The sequence below is a fragment of the Lygodium microphyllum genome, chromosome 22 (genome assembly GCF_053477565.2).
Source record: "Lygodium microphyllum isolate KBCC chromosome 22, Lygodium_microphyllum_v1.1.10, whole genome shotgun sequence".
In the NCBI taxonomy this organism is placed as follows: Eukaryota; Viridiplantae; Streptophyta; class Polypodiopsida; order Schizaeales; family Lygodiaceae; genus Lygodium; species Lygodium microphyllum.
Genome location: NC_141156.1, coordinates 126150942 through 126173987, shown reverse-complemented (window position 1 = coordinate 126173987; position 23046 = coordinate 126150942). Strand labels below are relative to the sequence as shown.

At 42.7% G+C, this 23046-nt stretch overlaps 1 protein-coding gene across 1 annotated transcript; it reads right to left on the bottom strand.

Moving 5' to 3' along the window:
• Nucleotides 1-3964: 3964 nt before the first annotated feature.
• Nucleotides 3965-17807, bottom strand: LOC148017591 (uncharacterized). Its single transcript, XM_087662766.1, has 2 exons — nucleotides 17601-17807; nucleotides 3965-4597 (listed from the first exon to the last, which is right to left on the bottom strand). Exons 1-2 carry the CDS (start codon nucleotides 17805-17807, stop codon nucleotides 3965-3967), a joined length of 840 nt encoding a protein of 279 aa, XP_087518892.1.
• Nucleotides 17808-23046: the final 5239 nt, after the last annotated feature.

Sequence of the window (23046 nt, the reverse complement as noted above, 5' to 3'; positions counted from 1 at the left end):
TTGTTCAAAATAGTCAATGGCTAAGCTAAATCAGCTCCAAATGTGTCTCACATAAGAGGCATAACATCCACAAGTGATCCGGTATCAATAGACATCAGTAGAAGCATCACATAAGCCATAGGCATACAAATACATGCTGTGTCAGACCTGAAATCTATTGTAGAATATTTTGTCATCAAAATTTGGCAAATTTGACATCACCATCGCATCTGGAGCATGCCAAAACCCCAACTTAGACTCTTAACTTGCCTGAATCGGGTTCAGAATGCCCGAGATATGACAAAAAGAGTGATTTTTGGGCCAGATTTTGAAATAGGTGCAAAAAAAAACGTGAGCTGGCTGGGGGGGTTTGCTGTCCCACGTGTCAACAATGGGGCCCAAAGGGGGCACAAATGGGGCCAAAGAAGGCCTACACCAAGCCTAAGCAAGCCTTGATAGGCTGGAAGCAAGATCCATGTGAAGGAAGCTCCAAGAGGTGTGAGCTATGGCTGCCCACAACCTGTGAAAACCTTGTTTACCTAGACCTGTGGATTGAGATAAATCTCTGAAGTAATGAAGCAATACCTCAATGTCAATGCCCTGATGGTGCCTCAATAGGCCGGGAAGAAGCTCAGGAAGCCGGGGAGCGACGGGAGGTCAAGAGAATGAGCTATGGCTGTCGGGAAGGAGACCCAATGCGAGTAGGGAGTCGATGGAAGCCGAGAATGCCACGAGCCAAGCTCAAGAGTTGGGAAGCTGTGCTCTGATACCAGTTGAAATGTGAGAAGGATGGAAGCTTGCACTCGAGAGCTATGGCGAGAGAGCAAGAGCAAGAAAGAGAGAGACAAGAAATGGGAACTCCAGCAGTCACAATATGTGATGGGCCTTCCTTTATTCAAACTGTCACTAAAAGAATAAAGAATAAAGTGACAGTGACCGACACCCGCCACTTGCAATGTGCAATGGCGGTGACTGTCAGCGTAGTATACACGGGCACTAGGCGGAGGCGCCTTTACCCCCAACAGACTTAGTTGTCCATGCACGTGGAGCCTCCTCATTAGTTGGCTCTAGGTATTTAGACACAAGGCCTTTGAAGAATGCCTTTGCTTGGCGATGTGTCTGAGTGCCTAGCTCCACTTCCCTCTATAGGCGAGCTTGTGTGACTCTACACTCATCATCATACCAGCTATTTTGGGGAGCAGTAGATCGTGTGGGTCTACATCGGGGCAAGGTGTGTGGGAATGCGTACATGGCTGATCCATGTATGGCCTTTGCTAAATCCCTTGTACATTCTTCCAACGATCTACTCAAGTCCAATGTATGTAAACTGGTTTGCAGCAGTGCTTACAACACCAGTGATTCGTCCACTACATGGATCAGAACATGAACCTTGATATCAAAAAAGGACATTGGAAGCTCCTTCTCTATTAAAGAGAGAAGCTCTATGCATTCACGCTTCTTTTGTGGAATGGACCCTTTATCAATTTCTTTAGATTTAATCCATCTGTAGAGGGAAAAAAATATATTAGACATGTTTTTGAATGTTTTGTATTGCAAATTAATGAGCAAATGAATACCTTGTAAGTGAGCTAAGACGGTAAATGATATCTCGGACACCTCTTATAGTGCATCCATCAATAACAAGGGGTAGGACATGTTGCACATATGAATCCATGGTAAGCTGATGAATGAAACAAGGAAGGTATTCAAAATTACTTTCAAAGATCGGGAGTGATTTACATTCAAAAAATTATGCCAATCATGTGTTTTTAGGCCAGACAAGCTCTTGTCATCTAATGTGAACATGGTTTCGACAAGACGCGCCATACCCTATAGGCATACAAATATATTGAATTCGTTGGTTGAGAGTTTGCATCTCTTCCGATGTGAGCACCCATGGGGCTGGCTCATGAGTTTTCTCGCATGTAGTTTCATCAAATTGTGGCCATAGATTGGGCTTCGAGTTTTGGTTCATTAAGTCAGTTCTTGTTGCAATTGTATCTTTCAAACCAAGGAGGTATTGCCATAAGGAATGACCAATTTTCTTGATTATATGCATAGGATCAAGAAGATGACGAATGTTCCAATCCTTCCAGTATTCTAAAGCATACCATATCAAGGGACTTAACACCAAAGAAAGTTTTCCTCTAGCTTGCATATGGAAATCATCACTTTCATTTCCGCTTACGATTTTTGACTTTGGATCGATAGTGGGTCCAACAATCCACTTTTGATACCAATCCATTGGTGTCATTCGCATGGGACATCTCCCATTCTCCACCTTTCCATTAAAATGCCTGGCTTGTCCCCTGCTCCGTAAATGATGATTTGTAGGCAAAAATCATCTATGTGGAAGATAGATATTTTTGTTGAAACTTTTGCTGTATGTCAATCTCAACCAATCACCGCATAGAGGACAAGCTTTATAACCCTTGGTAGATATCCATGCAAATAATAATAATAATAATAATTGAACAAGCTACTTGACAAACATCATAAAAACAAATGAGACAATGTGTATATGTTGAACCACGTACTTGAGCAAAAACCATATCCTGGAGAGTCATGGATAGTCCATGTTACTATTTCGCAAACGACGAATTGTGTTTGACCATTGCTTTTGGACGTATCCACGACATCAATCCCTCTCCATAGATCTTGAAGATCATCAATGAGAGGGGCCAAATAAACATTAAGGTCTTTAACTTGACATTTTCCCAAAATTAAGAGGGAGAGCATTAAATGCTCCTTCTTAATACTGAGATAGAGGGCAGATTATAGTTAATAACTACCACCGACCAAGTAGACCATTTTCTTGATCTCATGGAGAATGAATTCACACCATCCAATCCTATACCCATCTTAATATTGCGTAGTACTTTTGCGAAATCTTGCCAACGTAAATCAATGTGCTCAAATGCAAGACTATTGGATGGAATTTGCATTACTCCATCTTTGCTCTTATGCTCCGCTCCCCAAGACATAAGCTTAGCTATTTTCGGACTTTGAAACATATGTTTTATACATGGAGCCAAGGGAAAATGCCTTAATACCTTTCTAGGAACCTTACCTTCGCCTTCTTTATAACGAGATGTTCAACATTTTGGGCACGTCACATCATCCTTGTATTGACCTCTATACAAGATACACTTGTTGGGGCATGCATGTATAGATTTATAGTCAAGTCCAAGACTATTTATCATTTTTTAAACTGCATCATGCAATGCAGGGAGGTTGCTTGAAGGTAGGAACTTCTCAGAGAGTAGCCTGTAAGTCAATTACACAAGTATCAAGCATAGGAAATAATAAAAATCATAATCACACAACAATGAAATGGAATTTTCTAAAAAAAGTATGTCACATACTTCAATAGCTCCATAATAGATACATTACTCCATCCAAATCGATTTTGAAGATTGAGAACAAGTAAGCTTGCACTTAGACATGTCAATTGGCTTCCTATATAGATACACTTTAGAGCTTCTTCTCGAAGATATTTCTTGTTGTCGGGAATATCACTCACACCATCATTTTGATACCAATCATCAACAAAATCAGCCATGCCGTCGCCATAGTCAAAGATGCCACTGCATGGATCAAACTCCTTGGAATATTGTTCTTTTAGTCTTGCATACATGTTAGGATCACTCCCACGTAGGATCCTCATGCACTCTACTAACATACGTGATGTGCCATGTGAAGGTTGATTTATGGCATCATCAATGTCATGCTCTGGATGCTGCATATTTGAAGGCAAAGAAGACATACATCAATGACATGCTTTGACCATAAAAGGAGAGAGAGAGACACACACAAGCACACACAATACAATGGCTGAAAATTTAAGAATAATTAGAGCCACACTTTATTGTACATATACAAAGCTTTCAAAGATTTCCCAAAAAGATTATAACATTACGAGATTGTAGTACAAAAGTCCAAAATTGTAGTACAAGGTTCCAGAAAAATATATAATCTGTATACACTAGAGCTCCCAATCCTCATCTATAAAGGGTGCTCGTGGAGGCCTATGCCAACCATAGTTAACTAACAATTCATTGCCAGCACGCAATGATGTAATAGCATTCACAACTATGTATTTTGGTACATCTCTACTCATATGTCTTGGTTCATGACTATTTTCAATCTCTACAAATGGGCAATTTGTTCTTGCACTTCTTCCTTGGTTGCTATTGATCAAACCTACTGTGCTTCCTTGAGAGTAAGGTTTCCCATCAATATAGAGTCTTTGCTCCTCTGCATGTGTGATGCCTCTCTCAAAAAGAGAGGCTGCATTGAGACACAACCCATAAGTACTCATGCTCTGAATGTAGCAAGCAAGCTCATGCCATGGTCCCCACTCATATATAGGTCCACAAAAAGACATAAAAGTGACCTTTGAATGAGGGGGCACATGTAAATCTTGTGCAATAAATAGGCCTTGTCTTGCTCCATTGATAATGGATGGAGCAATCATGTACTGATTGCCCCAAAAGCTGAAAACCTCTCCATCTGATGGAAGCGATCCCCTTTGCCATCCTCTGTATCCTTTGTGATTATATGTCTGTACTAGAGTATGCAAACAAGTAGGTAATGTATGATCTTTGGTAGTCTCAACCTCCAGACCAGGGGCAAGAGGTCGTCAAGAAACCTTAAACTGTAACTGACCAATGGCCTGTCCATGCCGTGTGTGAGGGACATGTGCCCCACCAATATTGTAGTCATCCTCCTTGTCAAGCAAGGCTACATATATAATGTAGTTCGCATCACGTATATAAGTCAATGCTGATTACAAAAACTAATAGTGAAAGTAAGAAAGATCAGTCTGTACCATAGGTTCATGTCACTCCTCAGGTGTTGGTGCTCGATCATAAATACCGTACTGCAGCTGATGTGAATGGCGCTCTCATTGTGGCCTTTGATACGTGCCTCAACAATGATTACACCAACATATCACATGCTCCTCATAGTAAAAATCATCATATGTAGGTCCATGTGCATGTGTGTGTGTGTGTGTGTGTGTGTGTGTGTGTGTGTGTGTGTGTGTGTGTGTGTGTGTGTGTGTGTGTGTGTGTGTGTGTGTGTGTGTGTGTGTGTGTGTGTGTGTGCGTGCGTGCGTGCGTGCATGCATGCAATCCTTCTTTTGTTTGTCTCTACTGTATACAATAGCCCCTGTTTTTTTTTCTCATATTAGAATAAGCATTAATTGATATTATGGAATTAATGCTTACTTTAGTGTGGCAAGAAAAACAGGTGCTACTATATGGCGAAGACAAACAAAAGGAAGGTCAATATGTGCATGGAGATGTGGCAGCACTTTTGCAGGGGGAGACGCCTACGAATCAGCTTTCCTCAGTAGAGAGTATGTGCAATAAATAGCTTACATTTGACATGACCTATATTGTATGCACACATTTGTATAGATTTATTAATGATATGCATTGACATCTATTTGTCTATTTTGTATAGGGGAGGGATGATGTTACTACACTTAGACATTCATGCTTTGTATATACACATTTGTAGATACTTCTTGATGGTATACATTGACCTTTGTTGGTTTAGTATTTGAATTTGTTTATTGTTGAGAAATTATTTAGTTTGTTGGTAAGTTAATAAGTATATACTTGAAATTTTTTATTGTTGAGAGTAGTATATATCCAAAAGTTATTTATTTGTTGGTAAGTTAACAATTATATATCCTACATTAACAACTTTGTGGTTTTTTCATGTTGGGCTATAACGTCAACAAATTTGCGATTTTCATGTTTTCCACCAAGATACCATATTCAATGCTATGTGTCAACTCATTCCGAAGTACCTCGTACCCAAGTATCAAGGTGCAACATTAAGTCATTAATTGAGTCTGCTTATTATAATTTTGATTGTTGTATAGCATGTCAAGAAGAGAGTGTCTAGGAGATATTATGGGCTACCAAAAAGATGGGTATCTAGGAGATAAAAAGGTTATGCCTCACAATAACAACATAGAGTACTATTCAAAAGAGTAATGTTTTTGATAACCTTTAATTGCACGTGTACTGATGAGCGAGCACCCTCAATGAGCACGCACACCATTACATTGGGGAAACCATTACATTGTACATTGGGGAAACCCTTACATGTTAGAAATCTCGAGGTTAGAGGCAAGATGGATGGGTGAGAGAGGGTCGTGTGGGTCAAAATCGACTATAAGTTAGGGTCTCAATATGTCTCGTTATGCATGGCCATTTTACCTCAACACCCAACCATACAGACTCACAATCAAAGGGTACCTTTAGTCAACTTAGGGATGATGTCTTAAACTAAGACCCTTATCAATATCTTGATTTAAGACCCTTCCAAATATCAACATAGGAAATGATCCACCCAAACAAGAGTTCCAAGAACTTTTAAGCGCTTTGGCTCCCCTCTTATATTTTACTTCACCAATTGCAAAGAGTTAAGAAGACCCTACTAGACACTTCACATGAATTTACTTCTTTTCTTTTAAGATTCCAAAAGAGAGCCACTTATGCAGCCAATAGGAAAAGATAACTAGACAGTACATGAAATCATATAAACACCAAGCTACAAGGAACCCACTCCATACCAAACAACTAGTTCGAATCTCATATGCACCCAAGAAGGATCACACAAATACCCAATCCTTTGGAAAAAACCTCATGGTTCTACACTATTCTTAACATGTTATTGCTTCTTCTTCACTAAGCACCACACTCTCCTTCATAAAAATGCTTGAAGAACTACTAGATGCAACAACAGTCTTTACACACAGCAATAGGTTGAGAAAAATAGCACAAGAATCATAAGTCCTCCCTCTCAAATTCACTTCATGAATATATACAAAAACTTAATGAATCTTAAAAGTAATTCAAGACTTAGAAAAATAAAATATTTTCAAGGTAATTCAAGACTTCATGCAAGCCCCCCCTCTCTTTATATACATATACACATATTAAGACTTGTGATTATTGAAACAAGTACAAAAATCTATTTTTTATCTTATTCAATTATGGTATTTTTAAAATTATCAATAAAACAAACACAAAAACTCATTTTTCATTCTATTTAATAATTTAAGTTTATAAATTATCAATAAAATAGACATAGTTTTTTACCATAATCCATGTTTGATCAGTTTTGTGATCAGCCCGAAAATCTTGAAAAGAATCACCTATGCATAGGCCGGACCAAAGTACACAATTTCTAGATTGAGTGCAAGGAACAAATTGCCAAAAAACACAGAGAGAGAGAGAGAGAGAGAGAGAGAGAGAGAGAGAGAGAGAGAGAGAGAGAGAGAGAGAGAGAGAGAGAGAGAGAGAGAGAGAGAGAGAGAGAGAGAGAGAGAGAGAGAGAGAGAGAGAGAGAGAGAGAGAGAGAGAGAGAGAGAGAGAGAGAGAGAGAGAGAGAGAGAGAGAGAGAGAGAGAGAGAGAGAGAGAGAGAGAGAGGTGTGAGTGAGTAAGTAAGTGAGTGGGCGAGTTTGTGTGTAAGCACAATAGGGATTGAGAGAGAGATGCACGATAGAGAAAGAGAGGGAGAGAGGGGGGTCTAGCAGAAAATGGTCGAAGAGAAACAGAGGAGACAAAAATAGATAGCTTGGGTTTGTCCACAGGGTATTGTCACTTAAGCGATGTTTTTTTAAAATATTCATTCGTCGCTTAGGTGGTGCCTTCACTTAAGCAATGACAAATAAATTTTACCTTGCTTAAGCGACTAAAGCCACATTAAAAATTTTAAGCCACATTAATATCCTTGCTATACGCGTCGCATAAACGATGTACAGTAGTGACGAGGAAAGCAACATATTTTTACATCACTCATGAGAAGATAATCCATTGCTTTATGCCTCATTATAGGGGGATCATTGTAGTAGTGAAGTCCAACAAGTAATCGGCTCTTGGGTTTGCCCTCCTAGGCCTCTACCCCCACCTCTGCCTAATGCAATCACCGACACCGGTCGATAGTCCATAAGGATCAGATTGCCCTCTTCATCATATGAGACATAAGGGTTCACATATGCATCTTTGTCATTTGGCTTCTCCATGTAATGGACAGGAGCATCACTTGATGGGTGGGTTACAAAAGGTCGGTGTGGTCTAGGTATGCCTGTGGGATTAATTTCCATCCTGGGGATGGCTGGTTCTGCATCATTAGGTGTTGGAAGAGCCAATGGGGCTCCCCTACCAAAGAAGTTCGATGCCTACTCCCTACGCACAACTGGTTGTAAGGTTGCAAGTATGGAAGTCTCCTTGGAAATCTAGAATTCATGGCATCGTGATGACTGAACCTAATGCAATTGGTGCAAGGTCGAGATCAAGGGTCTTGACACTCTACTAGGAGGTAGTTTTTGGCACAATGCACACATTGGACATGTGGGTGCATATGTCTCCCTACTATCTCTTGCAGTCTAGCTAGCTCCATCTTCATTTCTGCTAGCTCTTGACTCTGTCAACCCTTTTCCCTTTATCTTGGGTGATTGGGACTGACCGATTGTTAGATGTTGTGACCCTTTCTGAGGATCCAAAATTAGCTTTGTCTTGATTAGAGCTTTGGGAGCTTCTCTCCTTGAGTTGATCATCCACTCATACGGCCTCTTCAAAGACCCTAGCTTGTGTGTCTCTCTACAAGCTCGAGTTTCTTGCCAAGGCCTTGTAGAGTTCCTCATTGTGTATTTCATCGATAAATACTGTGGAGACCGCTCTCTTTGTGGGTCTTTCATTAGTTTGGGATTCTCTTGTAGAGACTCTACATGAGGATAATGTAGTCCCTAATGTCCTCTTTTCCCTTTTCCTTGACATTCATTAGTTGAACTATGAGATTGTTGAAGTACCCAGCCTCAGAGAATCTCTTAATGAAGAGATTCTTGAAGTTATTGCGTTTTACGACATCCAAGCTTGTGTACCATGTCCTACCCTTATCGCCTAGGCATAGGCTGAAAGCTTGTGAGTGCTGAGCAAGATCAGTGAGGCCATTAGCCTCACAGACTTGCTCGAATTTCTCTACAAAACTATATGGGTTGTTGCTCGGTATTTGTCTAGTTGCTTTGACTGGATGGATCTTCAATTGGCTCTTGGAGCCCTGAGTGACTCCTAATCCTGCAAAAGCAATAAGGTTGCTAAGGTTGTCACACTTTTCTCTATTGACATATTGTCAATGAGCTGCTTTGTAAGGAGCTTGCTCAGTGTTAAGTATGCATTTAGCTCTCTCTCTCTCTCTCTCTCTCTCTCTCTCTCTCTCTCTCTCTCTCTCTCTCCTTATTGGAGAGCTCACGGTATCATCACATCAGCTTATGATTGAGAGTGGCAGAGCCAGTGGCATCCCGCGGGAGGAGAGGATATGCCCCCTTTGCAGATCAGAGGTGGAGAGTGAGGAGCATTTTGTTCTCAGATGCCCGGCATACTCAAAGTTGAGATCTAGATACACATTGAGCAGCTCACTTCAGGGATGTATGAATGATATGGATCAGAGATCATTTGGCCATTTTCTGGGAGAGGCATGGCACATCAGAGAGCAGAGCACACTGTGGGTCCTAGTCAGAGAGGGGCCCACCCAGACGACTATTACACAGTTCTTTCAGACAGACAGAGTGAGAGCTACTGTACCAGCCTCTAGCCAGACCTCCGGGCTCACACTACAGCAGGCTGAGGACCAGCGTACCCGACGCCGCACGAGGATCCATGGGTTTCGGACCCCACAGCCACACCGACAGGAGATCCGGAGGATTCTTGATCTACATCAACAGCAGACTGAGATCCGACGACACTCGACACATTGGATCTCAGATCTCCAGTTTTCTCTTTCTCCACCGCCGATGTACCACATCCTACATCCAGGAGGGATCACCTGCTATTAGCGACTTCGACGACTGCTACTACATCCCAGGATAGTATGTCTCCCTGCATCTGTTACATATACACATCGCACCACTTTATCACAGCCAACAATTGTTCCCCTATCACAGCCGACATTTGTTTCCCTTTTGTAGCCATTATCTAGAGTACCAGAGCTACATACGCACATACACATACACGACACTTATCACACTCACAGCACCGTATTTTCAATTTCTAGTTTTTAGCTTTTCATTCAACACTTTTATTTTGGATAGCTGGACCTCATCAGTTGTATCACAGTTTGTCTCATAGGCCAGTTTTGGTCTTTAGAAGACGTTAATATAACTTTCTTTCTTTCTTTCTTTCTCTCTCTCTCTCTCTCTCTCTCTCTCTCTGTGCGTTAGGTCCTATTCGATTCTTATTCGCTAGAGTTAATACGCATTAGACTTCTCGCATCTCTATGTATTGCCACAATTTCCTAGCTTGCTACTCCTGGTTGTAGGCTATGATGCTTTGTAGTGCCTTGCGTGCTGATTTCCTCTTCTCCTCGAGGTCTGTGATGATATCCTCTGATGGCCTACCATGGTGGTCCATTTAGGTTTGGGGATCATATTTACTAACCATTTGCTAGATTTTAAATAGGAAATCCCCCAAGTCGAGCTCGTTACTTCCGTGAGTCGGATTGGTTCTCTTGCCATGTCTACGGCCTCGCTCCACCAAGTTTTTGCTATAGTTGGTCAAGTCAAGCAATGTTGCATCTCCAATGGTGTGGATTCTTCTATGCATCTAGCTCTCTATGTTGGGTCTCTCTCTTGGTCCTATAGATTAGGATTCTTGATAGCTTGTCTAAGTCTCAGGGTTGTCTCCTATCGGTGGGTTTGTTCTACTTATTATATCAGGGTGTGTTCCTTTCTTTATTACAAACAACCCTCAACTTATGTACACTCCGAGTGTGTGTCGCGTTCTTTTCGTGAACTGTGCAAATTCAAGCTTTCAATTTTCTTAAGTGCACTTCAAGTATCGAAAAAAATGTGGGGTACGAATGCGAGATGATAGATGGAGCTCTCTCACTTACTTGTACGTTCTCGGCCATGCATGCCTCCAAGCTCAATTGCTGGCTGCTCTCGGGGGTCTCTAAGGTCTCTAATGCATCCTTTAGCTTGGTCAAATCATAATCGAGGTCTACATGTTGATTTGTGGCTCTAATCAAGTTGGATAGCTAGCGAGTCAGTTAGCATTGCTTCTAGGTTTGTAGGTCTCACTACGTGTAGTCAGAAGGCTCTACGAGCTCTCCAACGCATCTAGAAGGCTATCGAAAGGTTTCCCTATTACAAAAGGTGCGTTGCTTCACTTACAAAGCATCAAATTAGTCAATTTTCACCATCAAGCTTTGGTTCAATTCGATAGGTTTTGATTCTCAATGTTTGATTCCCAGAATCAGACGTCTAAGCATAGGTGGTCCAGTTTTGGGCGTCCAATTTTCGTGAGTTCGAGTGTTCGATGGCCGATGAGTCACGAGGGGTCTGAATCTAATTCTTAGTTTGCGTTTGATTGGACAATTTTAGTGTCCAAGCATTTGATTGTTAAAATTGGGCCGTCCAATTATCCAGAATCGGATGTTCGAGTCCGAGTCCGATTTTGGGGATCATGATCTTGTCCAATTCGGATGGGGCAACAACCGCAATGGCACGATTTCGATTCATGGTGTTGATTGTATGCATATAAAGGCACATACTCATCTAAAATGCAACAATAGACAAGGGGCAAGGTTCGTATATACCTAGAATGGTCGAAAAAATCCCGCACAAGCCGATCGATCCGTCAAAGGTCCTAGGTATCTCTCTTTTCTCTCAAGATCTCACACACACACACACACACACACACACACACACACACACACACACACACACACACACACACACACACACACACACACACACACACACACACACACACACACACACACACACACACACACACACACACACACACACACACACACACACACACACACACACACACACACACACACACACACACACACACACACACACACACACACACACACACACACACACACACACACACACACATTGTTGAAGCTAAAAATGAGCCTTCACCCCCCCTTCCTTGTGTATTAAACTTTTGTTCCAATGCCTAACTATTATCCTGCTAGTTCTCATGCCTTGTCAATGGATTTCAACCTTGTTTTTCCCCTGTTTTTGCCCTTGTTTTGGGCCTATTTACAGCAGCAACCCTAAAGCGATTTGCTTCGATCTCTCGATCTTGTCCTACTTTAAATGCAAAAAAATCACAACTCAAGTACTAAAATGATTTGTCCTACTTGCCTAATCATCAAAACCCGAAATACTTACTTGCAATGAAGATTAAACCCCGCCGAAATCTCCTACCTACATCAAGCACTGATTCGGGAATCTACTTCAATGCTCGATTTTGTTGAGAATCTATCAATCACACCCTGTGTATGCCCCTTTGTATGGAACAACTAGGCTAGGAAGATGTAATTTATTCTAGGAAGAGAGACAGAATCCCATATGCACAATGGATGTAAAGTGCTACCAAGCTACTGTATAAAATGATGTACTTGACTATCACTTATACACAATATATAACCATACAATAGTACTTGTCTCTTTCTGTTAAGTATCTGTGTCATTGTCTCCTTACACAAGAATGTCTTTATGAGTCCAAGATTCCATCTTGGAACCTAATTCACTTGTGTAAAAGTTGGTCTTCAGTCCTTGGTCAATGTCATCATGAGTTCAGTCTATGCCTACAAGCCGCCATAGCCATGCTCTAGATCCGCATCTTTGACATGGTATCAAAGCCTAGTCGGGCATGGCCCTACCTCTCTAGCCTCTCTTGGTTCCTCTCAATATCTGCCCAATTTCTCATCATTATCACGATCATCATCTAAGCATTCCTTACTCAATAAGGACTTGGGAGCCCCACAAAGAAAGACCTCTGTTACTCCCTTCTGCAAGCTCCTCCCATGGAGGACTACACAGGAAAACCTCCCTAAGACTTCCAGAAGGCCCCCATATCCATATTTTGACTCCTTAAGGCCACTTGCATCCTCTTCATCCTCATCTTCTCGGCCTTATCCATGCTCCTATTTCTGGCCCCCCCTCACCTCTTCCTCCTCCGCCTTTACAGCATCCACCCAACATCCACCACAGCTGCCATGCTGCCTTGTTCTTCTTCGATCACTGGCTTGCCATCTGGTCCTTCTTCTTCGAGAAGGTTAATAGTGCCAATGTCATCATCTATGGTCAACGTGTGCCCCCTGGTGAACACGTCATTGTACTCTGCAATCACCACACCAAGGTCGATTGGATGTACATTTGGAGCCTTGTGCTACGTAAGGGCTGGATAGATTAACAACCACTCTCAACATTTGGCAACTTTTCAATCTGATTGCACAAACAATACCAGATCAAATGGTGATCACATCCTTAACATAGACAATACTTCAGTTGAATACACTGATCTTCTTCACAATTTCAGTACTACACTTACAACACCACCTTCTATAGTGGGTGCATTCCATCATGAATCAATGAGGGATTTTCAGTGTACTTCGCCCTTTGTTAGTGTTCAACTGGAAGAGACTGTGGTGCTGAAGGTGAGAATTTTGGGTGACCCAGAGACCGGCAAATCTAGCTTCGTGGCCAAGTACGTGTCTGCGCAGTAAAGCAAGGAGTACATAGAGACCATGGGTGTGGAAGCTGTGGAGAAGGTCTTCTGTGTCCAGAATACAAACATTACCTTTTGCATTTGGGATTTGGGAGGTCACTAGGAATGTGAAAGCATGCTACCAATGGTATGTCGAGATGTTGTGGCTATCTTGATAATGTTTAATCTGAAAAAGAGATCTATATTGAGCAGTTTAATGGATGGTTCTGGTTATGTTTGTGGTCAGCCTGGCAATGTGTATGCCATGTCCTCAGAGTCATACCTTGGCACAACATATGTGATGGTCCCACCTAGCTATGCCAGCAATACACCAGAGGATCAGATCATGGAAACCCTCCAGCTGGTGTAGTTGATGGCATTCAATTGGGTTTTAGTAGATTCCCTCAAGTTGTGGTTAAGAATAGCATGCGCAATGCTCCTATCTTTGGATGGGCATTCTATGTGCTTGAGTTTTTGCTCATTGACAGGAAATGGCAGATGGACGGAGTGGTATTTCAGAATTCCCTTCAGAAGTTTAAGGGTCCCGAGGATCCTCTGTGGTGGCTGGTCATCTTCCCTGGTCATCTTTCCGGAAGGCACAAATTACTATGCATGTTTATATAATCTTCGCAACTCCATTGATGTAGGGAAAAATGGAGTTGTGAGCATTCAAGTCCCATCCATGTGTCCATTTGAAGATTTTGAAGACACTCCAGTTACTTTGGTCATCGTGAAAAACTCAAAGATGATGATGTCTTTGCTTGAGGGGGACATAGACATGAACATGATGATCATTACAAGCAAAGTTCACCATAAACATGAAGACCAAAAGACCACATCATTCAAAGCTGAAGAAGAAGAACCAAAGATGAAAGACAAGAAGATTTTCCATGCCGACAAAGAGAATGTTTATGTTGAAAAAGACCACAAGGGCCTATCCATCCTTGTCTCTCATTTTCTTAAAAAAAAAGCATTGTAATTGCCTTAATGTTCCTTTCATAAGAATTACAAACTCCTCATGTAGCCTTTGCATAACAACCTCTACACACTTAATGAGCCCTTGTAACAGCCCCTGGATGTTTGCCATGTTTTGGTTGCTACCCACACTTAGCCTTTTTTGCGACATCCTCTGGATGCTTCACCTATTTGTGGCATGTCCACACTTAGCAAGATTCTACTCATGACATCCTATGTACACTTAGTGCTTTTCACAGCTGTGATTGAGGAGGGGTGTTGAGAATCTGTCAATCACACCCTGTGTATGCCCCTTTGTATGGAACAACTAGGCTAGGAAGATATAGTTTATTCTAGGAAGATAGACATAATCCCATATGCACAATGGATGTAAAGTGCTACCAAGCTACTCTATAAAATAATGTACTTGACTATCACTTATACACAATATATGACCATACAATAGTAATTGTCTCTTTCTGTCAAGTATCTGTGTCATTGTCTCCTTACACAAGAATGTCTTTATGAGTCCAAGCTTCCATCTTGGAGCCTAATTCACTTGTGTAAAAGTTGGTCTTTAGTCCTTGGTCAATGTCATCATGAGTTCAGTCTATGCCTACAAGCTGCCATCATAGCGATGCTCTAGATCCGCATCTTTAATAGATTTGAAGCGCGTAAGCGCTCAAGCTTGAATCCATTGGTCATAGCAATGAAACAAAAATGTAGTGGGAGCTCAAGCTCAACCGCCAAGACCCATGGACCGCTTATTGTTCAAGAATTTCAAGTGATTTCTAATGGCTATCTCTCACCTAGCCAACGTGCCACCGATCCCATGGGTGCAGTAAGCTTACTTTGATGCCCGAATGAGTGGCCTCCTCCCACAAGCACTTGGTAGCTCCACGATCCTAGTTGCGAGCTCAAGAAACCTCAAGCCTCCTCCTTTGAGCTCCATTCTCCATAGTCGTGTATGGGTCACGAGAATAGAAGAGAAGAGAAGAGAAGAAGAGAGGAGAGGATGGAGAGCTTCTCCACCATGGTCCCTCACCCTCACCCTCACATACTCACACTCTCACACTCCCTCTCTCAAGCACAAGCATACACAAGCAAGAAGGAGAAAAGGAGAGAGAAAGAAGAAGCTACTTTAGCCATACACCAAAGAATGAGTTCTCATCCACTTTTTGAGTTTATATATAAGCCCTAAATCCCTTGGGCACCCATCCCCTTTTTTACGTGACCAGGCATCTTGCCAAGGTCCTCTTTCTCTATTCCCTTCTAGTTGCCTTATCCCTTCACCTATGATCATCTAGATTTTACAATTTGCTGAAGAGGGAGCCTAGTGCGCTTTTACAAAATTTTGATGACGCCTTTGCATTTTAAAATGCACCTTTATCTTTGACTCAACCTTTTACGATTTTGGCCTTTCCTCTCTTATTCGTTTGCCGGGCTGCCTTTTTGTCGCATTATTCCCTATTTTGAATTTTCTTTTTTCCTTCTTATATCGGGGTTAACATTATGTAAGGAAAAAGACATAAGCGCTAACGTCAAGTACCATGCTACCTACTCCTAGTCTACTAGCAACATGTAGGTCTTCGTGTATGAGTAGTTTATTGTATAGGGGATGTTGTTGGATAGTGGTAGAAAGCTTGACATGATGGACACTTGCAAGCACTCCAAGCGAGGCTGGGGCAAAGCATGTGGGATCTTGTAGTAATGTCCAAAGAGCTTTCCTTAGCTCAGCTAGAGTAATTAGTCGATGCCCTATTTTGGCTACTAGACTTTGATTAGAGTACCATTTCTATACAAAGGTACCTTGTCCTTTTCCTCTCCTTTCTAAGGCTTCAAGTTTTTCTTTGTTCATCTCACAAAGAGCATTGTAGAACAAGGGAATCAAGCGCAATTCTCTAGATGTGGCGTTTGGTATGTCTTTCAAGACTTCTTCAGTGAAGCTACGTAGCAGAAGTAGACATGCTGCTACTCATTCCACATTAAGGGTTCAGTGGTGAGATTTTTGTGCTCCTCTGTCTCCTGCCAGACTCCTACAGGAGCTCACAACCAGGAGATGACAGACCGACACTGAAATAGGGCAGGCTAACACCACCTCTCAGATCTTGGGAGGGTCTAAAGTCCTAACAACCGCATGTGATGAAGCAAAGAAGCCTGAGGCAAAGCCTTCATGAAGAGATCAACCGCATTGTTTGCCGTGGGACAATAGGCCACCGCGAGCTCCAAATCCATGATCTGCTCTTGAACATAGTGGTATTGAACCTCAATGTGCTTCTTGTGAGCATGAAACACCAGGTTCTTTGCCAGAGCAAGGACACTCTGGTTGTCCACGCGTAGCTCCGTAGGTCCTGTCGGGGAAAAGCCAATCTCCGGCATCAAGCAAGGAGCCAAACGACCTCCATAGCGGTCGAACATAAGGCCCGATACTCAGCCTCTGTAGAAGAAAGTGCCACAGTGGGCTGCTTCTTGCTGCTCCAAGAGACAGCATCAGAGCCAAGGGTGAAAGCATAACATGTAGTGGATTGTCGCGAATCCACATTACTTGCCCAATCAGAATCACTCCATCCAGAAAGAGTGATCCCATCTCCATACATGATCCCGTAGGATCGAGTCCCCTGTAAATACCGAAGAACACACAAAGTAGCCCTCTAGTGGTCCTGTGTAGGAGTCTTCATAAAAGAAGACAACAAAGCCACCACAAAAGAGATATCTGGCCGAGTGTGAAGAAGCCAGATAAGTGAACCAACAAGGCACCTGTAACGGGTGGCATCAGAAAGGGGAATGCCATCTGCCAAAAGTTTGGACTCAGGGTCCATGGGGCATGAAATAGGCCAACTCTCAGCCATACCAAACTCCGAAAGAAGCTTAGAGATGTATCAGTGCTACGAGATAAAGATGCCCTGTGCCATCTAATAGATCTCTAGTCCTAGAAAGAAGTGAAGGATCCTTAGATCCGTCAAATAGAGCGAGTATGCTCCACCGACGGAGTGTCGCTCCCTGTAATAATAAGATCATCTACATACAAGATAAGAAAAACACAAAGAGAACCCGCAACCCTAAAGTAGAGGTTGGGGTCATAATCGGAGCGTTGAAAGCCACTCTGAAGGAAGAAGCGGTCAATTTGCTGGTACCAAGCACGAGGAGCCTGCTTCAGACCATAAAGGGCTTCCTAGCGTGTAGACATGATCCTCCTTCCCCTTTACAAGAAAATTAGGAGCCTGTGAAACATAGATCTCCTCTTCAAGGACGCCATTCAAAAAGGCTGACTTGACGTCCATCTGATAAACAGGCCAACAGTGATGAGCTGCAAGAGCCAAAATAACTCGAATGGTAGACATCCGAGTTGTAGAAGCAAAAATCTCAAAGTAATCCAAACCTGCTCTCTGTGCAAAACCCTTGGCAACAAGCCTAGCTAAATGCTTGTCCAAGGAGCCATCTGCAAGATACTTGGTCTTAAAGACCCATTTCACACCTATCACCTTCTGTTTCTTGGGATGCGGTACAAGCTCCCAAGTATGGTTCTGCTCGATGGAATCGAGCTCTGCCTACATAGCCTATCGCCAAATATCCTGTGCAAGAGCCTCCTCCACTGTGGAAGGCTCAGAATCTTGAAGAATCTGTGACATAAGAGCATAATTCACATAGAGTGAACTATCCCGTTGGGCCTGTAAGCGGGCTGATCTATGTGGACCTGTAGAAGAAGCAGGAAAGTGAGTAACACTTGAATCCTGCATAAGTCGGTGATACCACAAAGGAATCCTAAGAGACTCCTGCCTGCTGTGAGGGAGACCAAGTAGCCTCCGGAACCTGTAAAGCACCTATCTCAGAAACAGACTCCCCCGCACCAAGGTAAGGTAGATCCTCCTCATCTGAAGAAAGCTCCCCATCGGATGGCTGTGGATCCCTAGAAAACTCCGAAGGGGAGGTTGAAGGGGTGGAAGTACTTGAAGAATAAGGAGTCACATCCACCAAAGGGGGAGGGGAAGCTGAACTAGAAGGAGGAATAGGAGGGGGAGGAGCCGAAGAAGAAGGAGGGGTGCTAAGAGGTATCCTGGAAGGAAGTGAAGGGAGAGAAGGTGGGGGAGGGTCCGTTGATGTCGAAGAAGCACCTGGAAGAGAACCATCAATCGGATCCTCGGAGGTCGAAGCCTCATCGAAGATCACATCCCAACTCACCTCAATCTCTTGTGTAGTCGGGTCGTAGAGGTGATATCCCTTCGTGGTCATGCTATAGCCCACAAAGATAAGTTGTCTTGACTTAGAGTTGAGCTTCGTCTTCCTCTTCTTCTTGTCCATATGGACAAAAGCAGCACAACCAAACATGCAAAAGTGGGACACGGAAGGCTTCCTCCCAAAGAAAACCTCATAAGGAGTCATGTCTTGCAATGTTGAAGTCGAAGAGCGGCTGCGAATATGCACCGCTGTAGGCACCGCCTCACCCTAAAGGAAATGAGGAAGATTCCTATGCTCCAGCATCTTCACCATGGTCCGATTCGCATGCTCCACAACACCATTCTCTGATGGTGTATTCGGATGGGAATACTCCACCCGAATGCCGTGATCCTTGCAAAACTGAGAGAAAAGGTCAGAAGTGAACTCGCCACCGTGATCATCTCGTACACCACGAACTCTCCACAAACACCTTCCACTCGCAGAAACAAGAGTACGCCTCGCTCTTGAACTCCAAGAAATAAGGCCACACATAACGACTGAAGTCATCCACAATTAGCATCAAATACTTAGCCTTCCCAAGGGAGGCCGTGCCCATAGGTCCACAAAGGTCAGTGTGAAAAAACTCAAGCGGAGAAGAAGCCCTCGTGGAAGCAACCTGTGGGTGAGGTTGCCTATGCTGCTTGCCCCTCAAGCAGCTAGGGCATAAAGTGTGGAGAGGAGGGAAATTGGGAAGTCCCTCCACCATCTTCCTCTGAGAAGCCCGTAGAATAGAATCAAGGTTCATATGCCCATAACAAGCATGCCAAAGTAGCCCAAGCTCGTGGGAAGCCCTTGCAGCCAAGGCTGTGAGCTGGTAGAGCCCACCCTCCTGTGTACCTGTCCAAAGAGCATCACATGTAGAAGCTGTCAAGATTGTGGGAGAGAAAGAAGGAGTCTCACTTGAAGCTTTCTTGCTTGCACAATGGGGGAATACACACAAAGGTGGAGGCTGAAAACTGTTTTCCTCTTCTTAGTTGTGTAAGCCAAAAGAACTCTTGTACAAAGAAATAGAAGAACCCTATATATGGGTCTCAAACCAAACTCAACTAACTAAGGTGGCATACTAACTGAGCCACGAACTAGAGTAGATAAGGATAGCTATCATGTAGCTATTATTCATGGGCGGTGTACCAACCGCGTCTGCAATGACAAGTCGGTGACATAAATACACAACGGTCACCCTGGCGTATCACGAGTGGAGCTCGATATCTCAACACTCCCCCTCGAGCTCAATCCCAATTCCTGCACACCAAGTAGGTCTCTGAACTTGCGCAGCTTCTCTACGCCCAATTCCTTTGTGAATATGTCAGCTACCTGTTCCTTTGTGCTGACATAAACTAGATCAATAAGACCTAGTAAAACCCTCTCCTGCACATAGTGATAATGCACCTCAATGTGCTTTGTTCTAGCATGATAGACTGGGTTATTTGCCAAGTGTATACTGCTCATGTTGTCACAATAAATGACAACTGGCCCATCTGTAGACTGATGCATATCATAAAGTAGCTTATGTAACCAAGCTACCTCACATGCAGCCATTGCTGCACCCCTGTACTTAGCCTCTGTGCTCGACAAGGCAACTGTAGGCTGTTTCTTACTGCTCCAAGTGACTGCAGCACTCCCAAAAGAGAACACATATCCACTGGTAGATCGTCTATCAGAAATACTACCAGCCCAATCAGCATCAGTGTATCCATGCAGCTGTATCTGAATCCCAGTCTCATAAAATAGTCCATACTGCAATGTGGACTTCACATACCTGAGTATGCGTCTAGCCGCATCCAAATGTGGTTTCCTTGGAGCCTGCATAAACTGACTTACTAGTCCAACAGCATAGCTCAAATTTGGCCTGGTAATAGTCATATAAATCAAACTTCCTACTATGCGTTTGTACATAGTAGGGTCTTCTAGAAGCTCAGCTGCATCTGTGCTCAGCTTCACATTCTGCTCCAAAGGAACTGAAATAGGCTTACAGCCTGTCATCCCATATTTGGACAGCATGTCCAATCCATACTGCCTCTGCAAGAGCTGTATCCCACTTGGTGATCTAATCACCTCAATGCCCAAGAAATAACGCAGCTCTCCCAAATCCTTCATCTCAAACTTCTGCTTTAATAGCATTTTCACATGAAGGATATCTTCATCACTGTCACCTGTCATAATCAAATCATCAACATAAATGACAAGTAGCATAATACCTTTCTCTGTTTTTCTCATATAAAGTGAGAAATCTGCCTTGGAAATCTGAAAGCCAATAGTGACAAGATACTGTCCTATCTTGTCAGACCATGCTCTAGGTGCTTGCTTCAAGCCATACAAGGCTTTCTTCAACCTGCAAACAAACTCAGGATGAACAGCATGCACATAACCTAGTGGCTGCTCCATATAGACCTCTTCTTGCAAATCACCATGCAAGAAGGCATTCTTTACATCCATCTGATGTAAAGACCATCCCTTTGATGCAGCCATAGCAATGACTACTCTTACGGTTGCCATCCTTGCAACTGGGCTGAATGTTTCTTCATAGTCAATACCATATGTTTGTGCATACCCCTTGACTACTAATCTTGCCTTGTATCTGTTCACAGAACCATCTGCATTGTGCTTCACCTTATAAACCCACTTACAGCCAATTGCATTTTTACCTTTAGGCAAAGGTACCAATTCCCATGTAGCATTTGCTTCCAAGGCATCCATTTCTTCATCCATGGCTTTCTCCCATTTTTCTTTTCCCATGGCTTCCTCAAAAGAAGTGGGTTCTGGTTCCTGTATCACTTTAACCATATATGCATAGTGAATGGCTGTAAATCCATCATATTTCAGCCTATCCACAGGATACCTAGCTCTCGTAGACCTGCGCAAAGTAGGTTCACTCCCAGGTGCTCTCAAAACATCCTTGGTCTTCCTTATTCCAGGTGTAACAATAGAAGGAATACCCAACTCATCATCAATGCTCTGTTCTGAGCCACTGGATTCACCATCCACATAAGAGTGACCTGCATTTACATCAAACATGGGCTGATCAATCTTCTCTTTTCCTTTTCGTGATACCTACATACCACTATCTGCATTACTTTGAGAAGATTCTCCTGATCTCAATCTGCCTGTCCATGGCGAAGAATGTGAACCATTGCTAGAGGACGCTCTAGGTCCACTAATATTTTGTGACTGCTGCTATGAATTCTGTGCAGCATTACCATTTTGTGCATCTACATCATCAATCACATTTACTGGTTTATACCAGCTACTCATCTCATAAAAAACAACATCTCTGCTCACTGTAAACTTACGAGTAGAAGGGTTATAGCATCTATACCCTTTTTGCTGCAGAGAATAACCAATAAAGATACACTTCTCAGCTTTTGGATCCAACTTGGATCTCAACTTATCTAGCACATGTATATAGGCAATGCAACCAAAAATTTTCAAATGAGAAATATCTGGTTTCCTACCAGTATACCTCTCCTCTGGAGTCATTCCATGTATTGCTGTAGTGGGAGTCCTGTTCATTATGTAGACTATTGTAGCAACTGCTTCAACCCAATAAAAATCTGGCAAGTCTTTTTCATTGAGCATGGCACGAGATACCTCTCCAATATGCATGTTTTTCCTTTCTGCAATTCCATTTTGTTGTGGGGTATGACTGTATGAATATTGTTGCTTCATGCCATGCTCCTGCAGGAACCTTGCAAACTCATTTGAGAGGTACTCTCCCCCTCCATCTGACCTTAGGCATTTTATTTGCAGGCCTGTTTCTTTTTCAACCATAGATTTAAGGGTTTTGAAATGCCCAAAAACTTCACTTTTCTTTTTCATAAAATACACCCAAATTTTTCTACTATAGTCATCTATAAAACTGACAAAATAATGACAGCCTCCAAGAGATACAGCTTTAGTAGTCCACACATCGGAGTGGATTAATTCCAATGGCTTCTCACTCTCTTGAACATGTCTAGGAAATGGTTTCCTTGCCTATTTTCCAAACTGACAGGCTTCACATGCCTTATGCATTTCTGCAACCTTGAATTTAGGCAAACCTGCAACAATATTTTGGGCCTGCATTGATTTAAGTCGCTGTACATTAACATGACCAATGCGTTTATGCCAGATATCAATATCTGCAACTATACCGGTCCCATGTGCAAACATTGCTGCACTCAATTCAGACATGTCTGCATCCAATGTAAACATTCTGTCCTTCTTCTTTCCTTTTGCAAGCGACCTTTATTTTTCATATCCTCAACAAAGCATCCATGAGGATTAAATCTGACCTGCAAGCCCTGCTCAACCATTTGACCAACAGAAACCAGATTCTTGGTGATATTCGGGACATGAAATACATCGGATAGGTATTTCTTTTTCCCA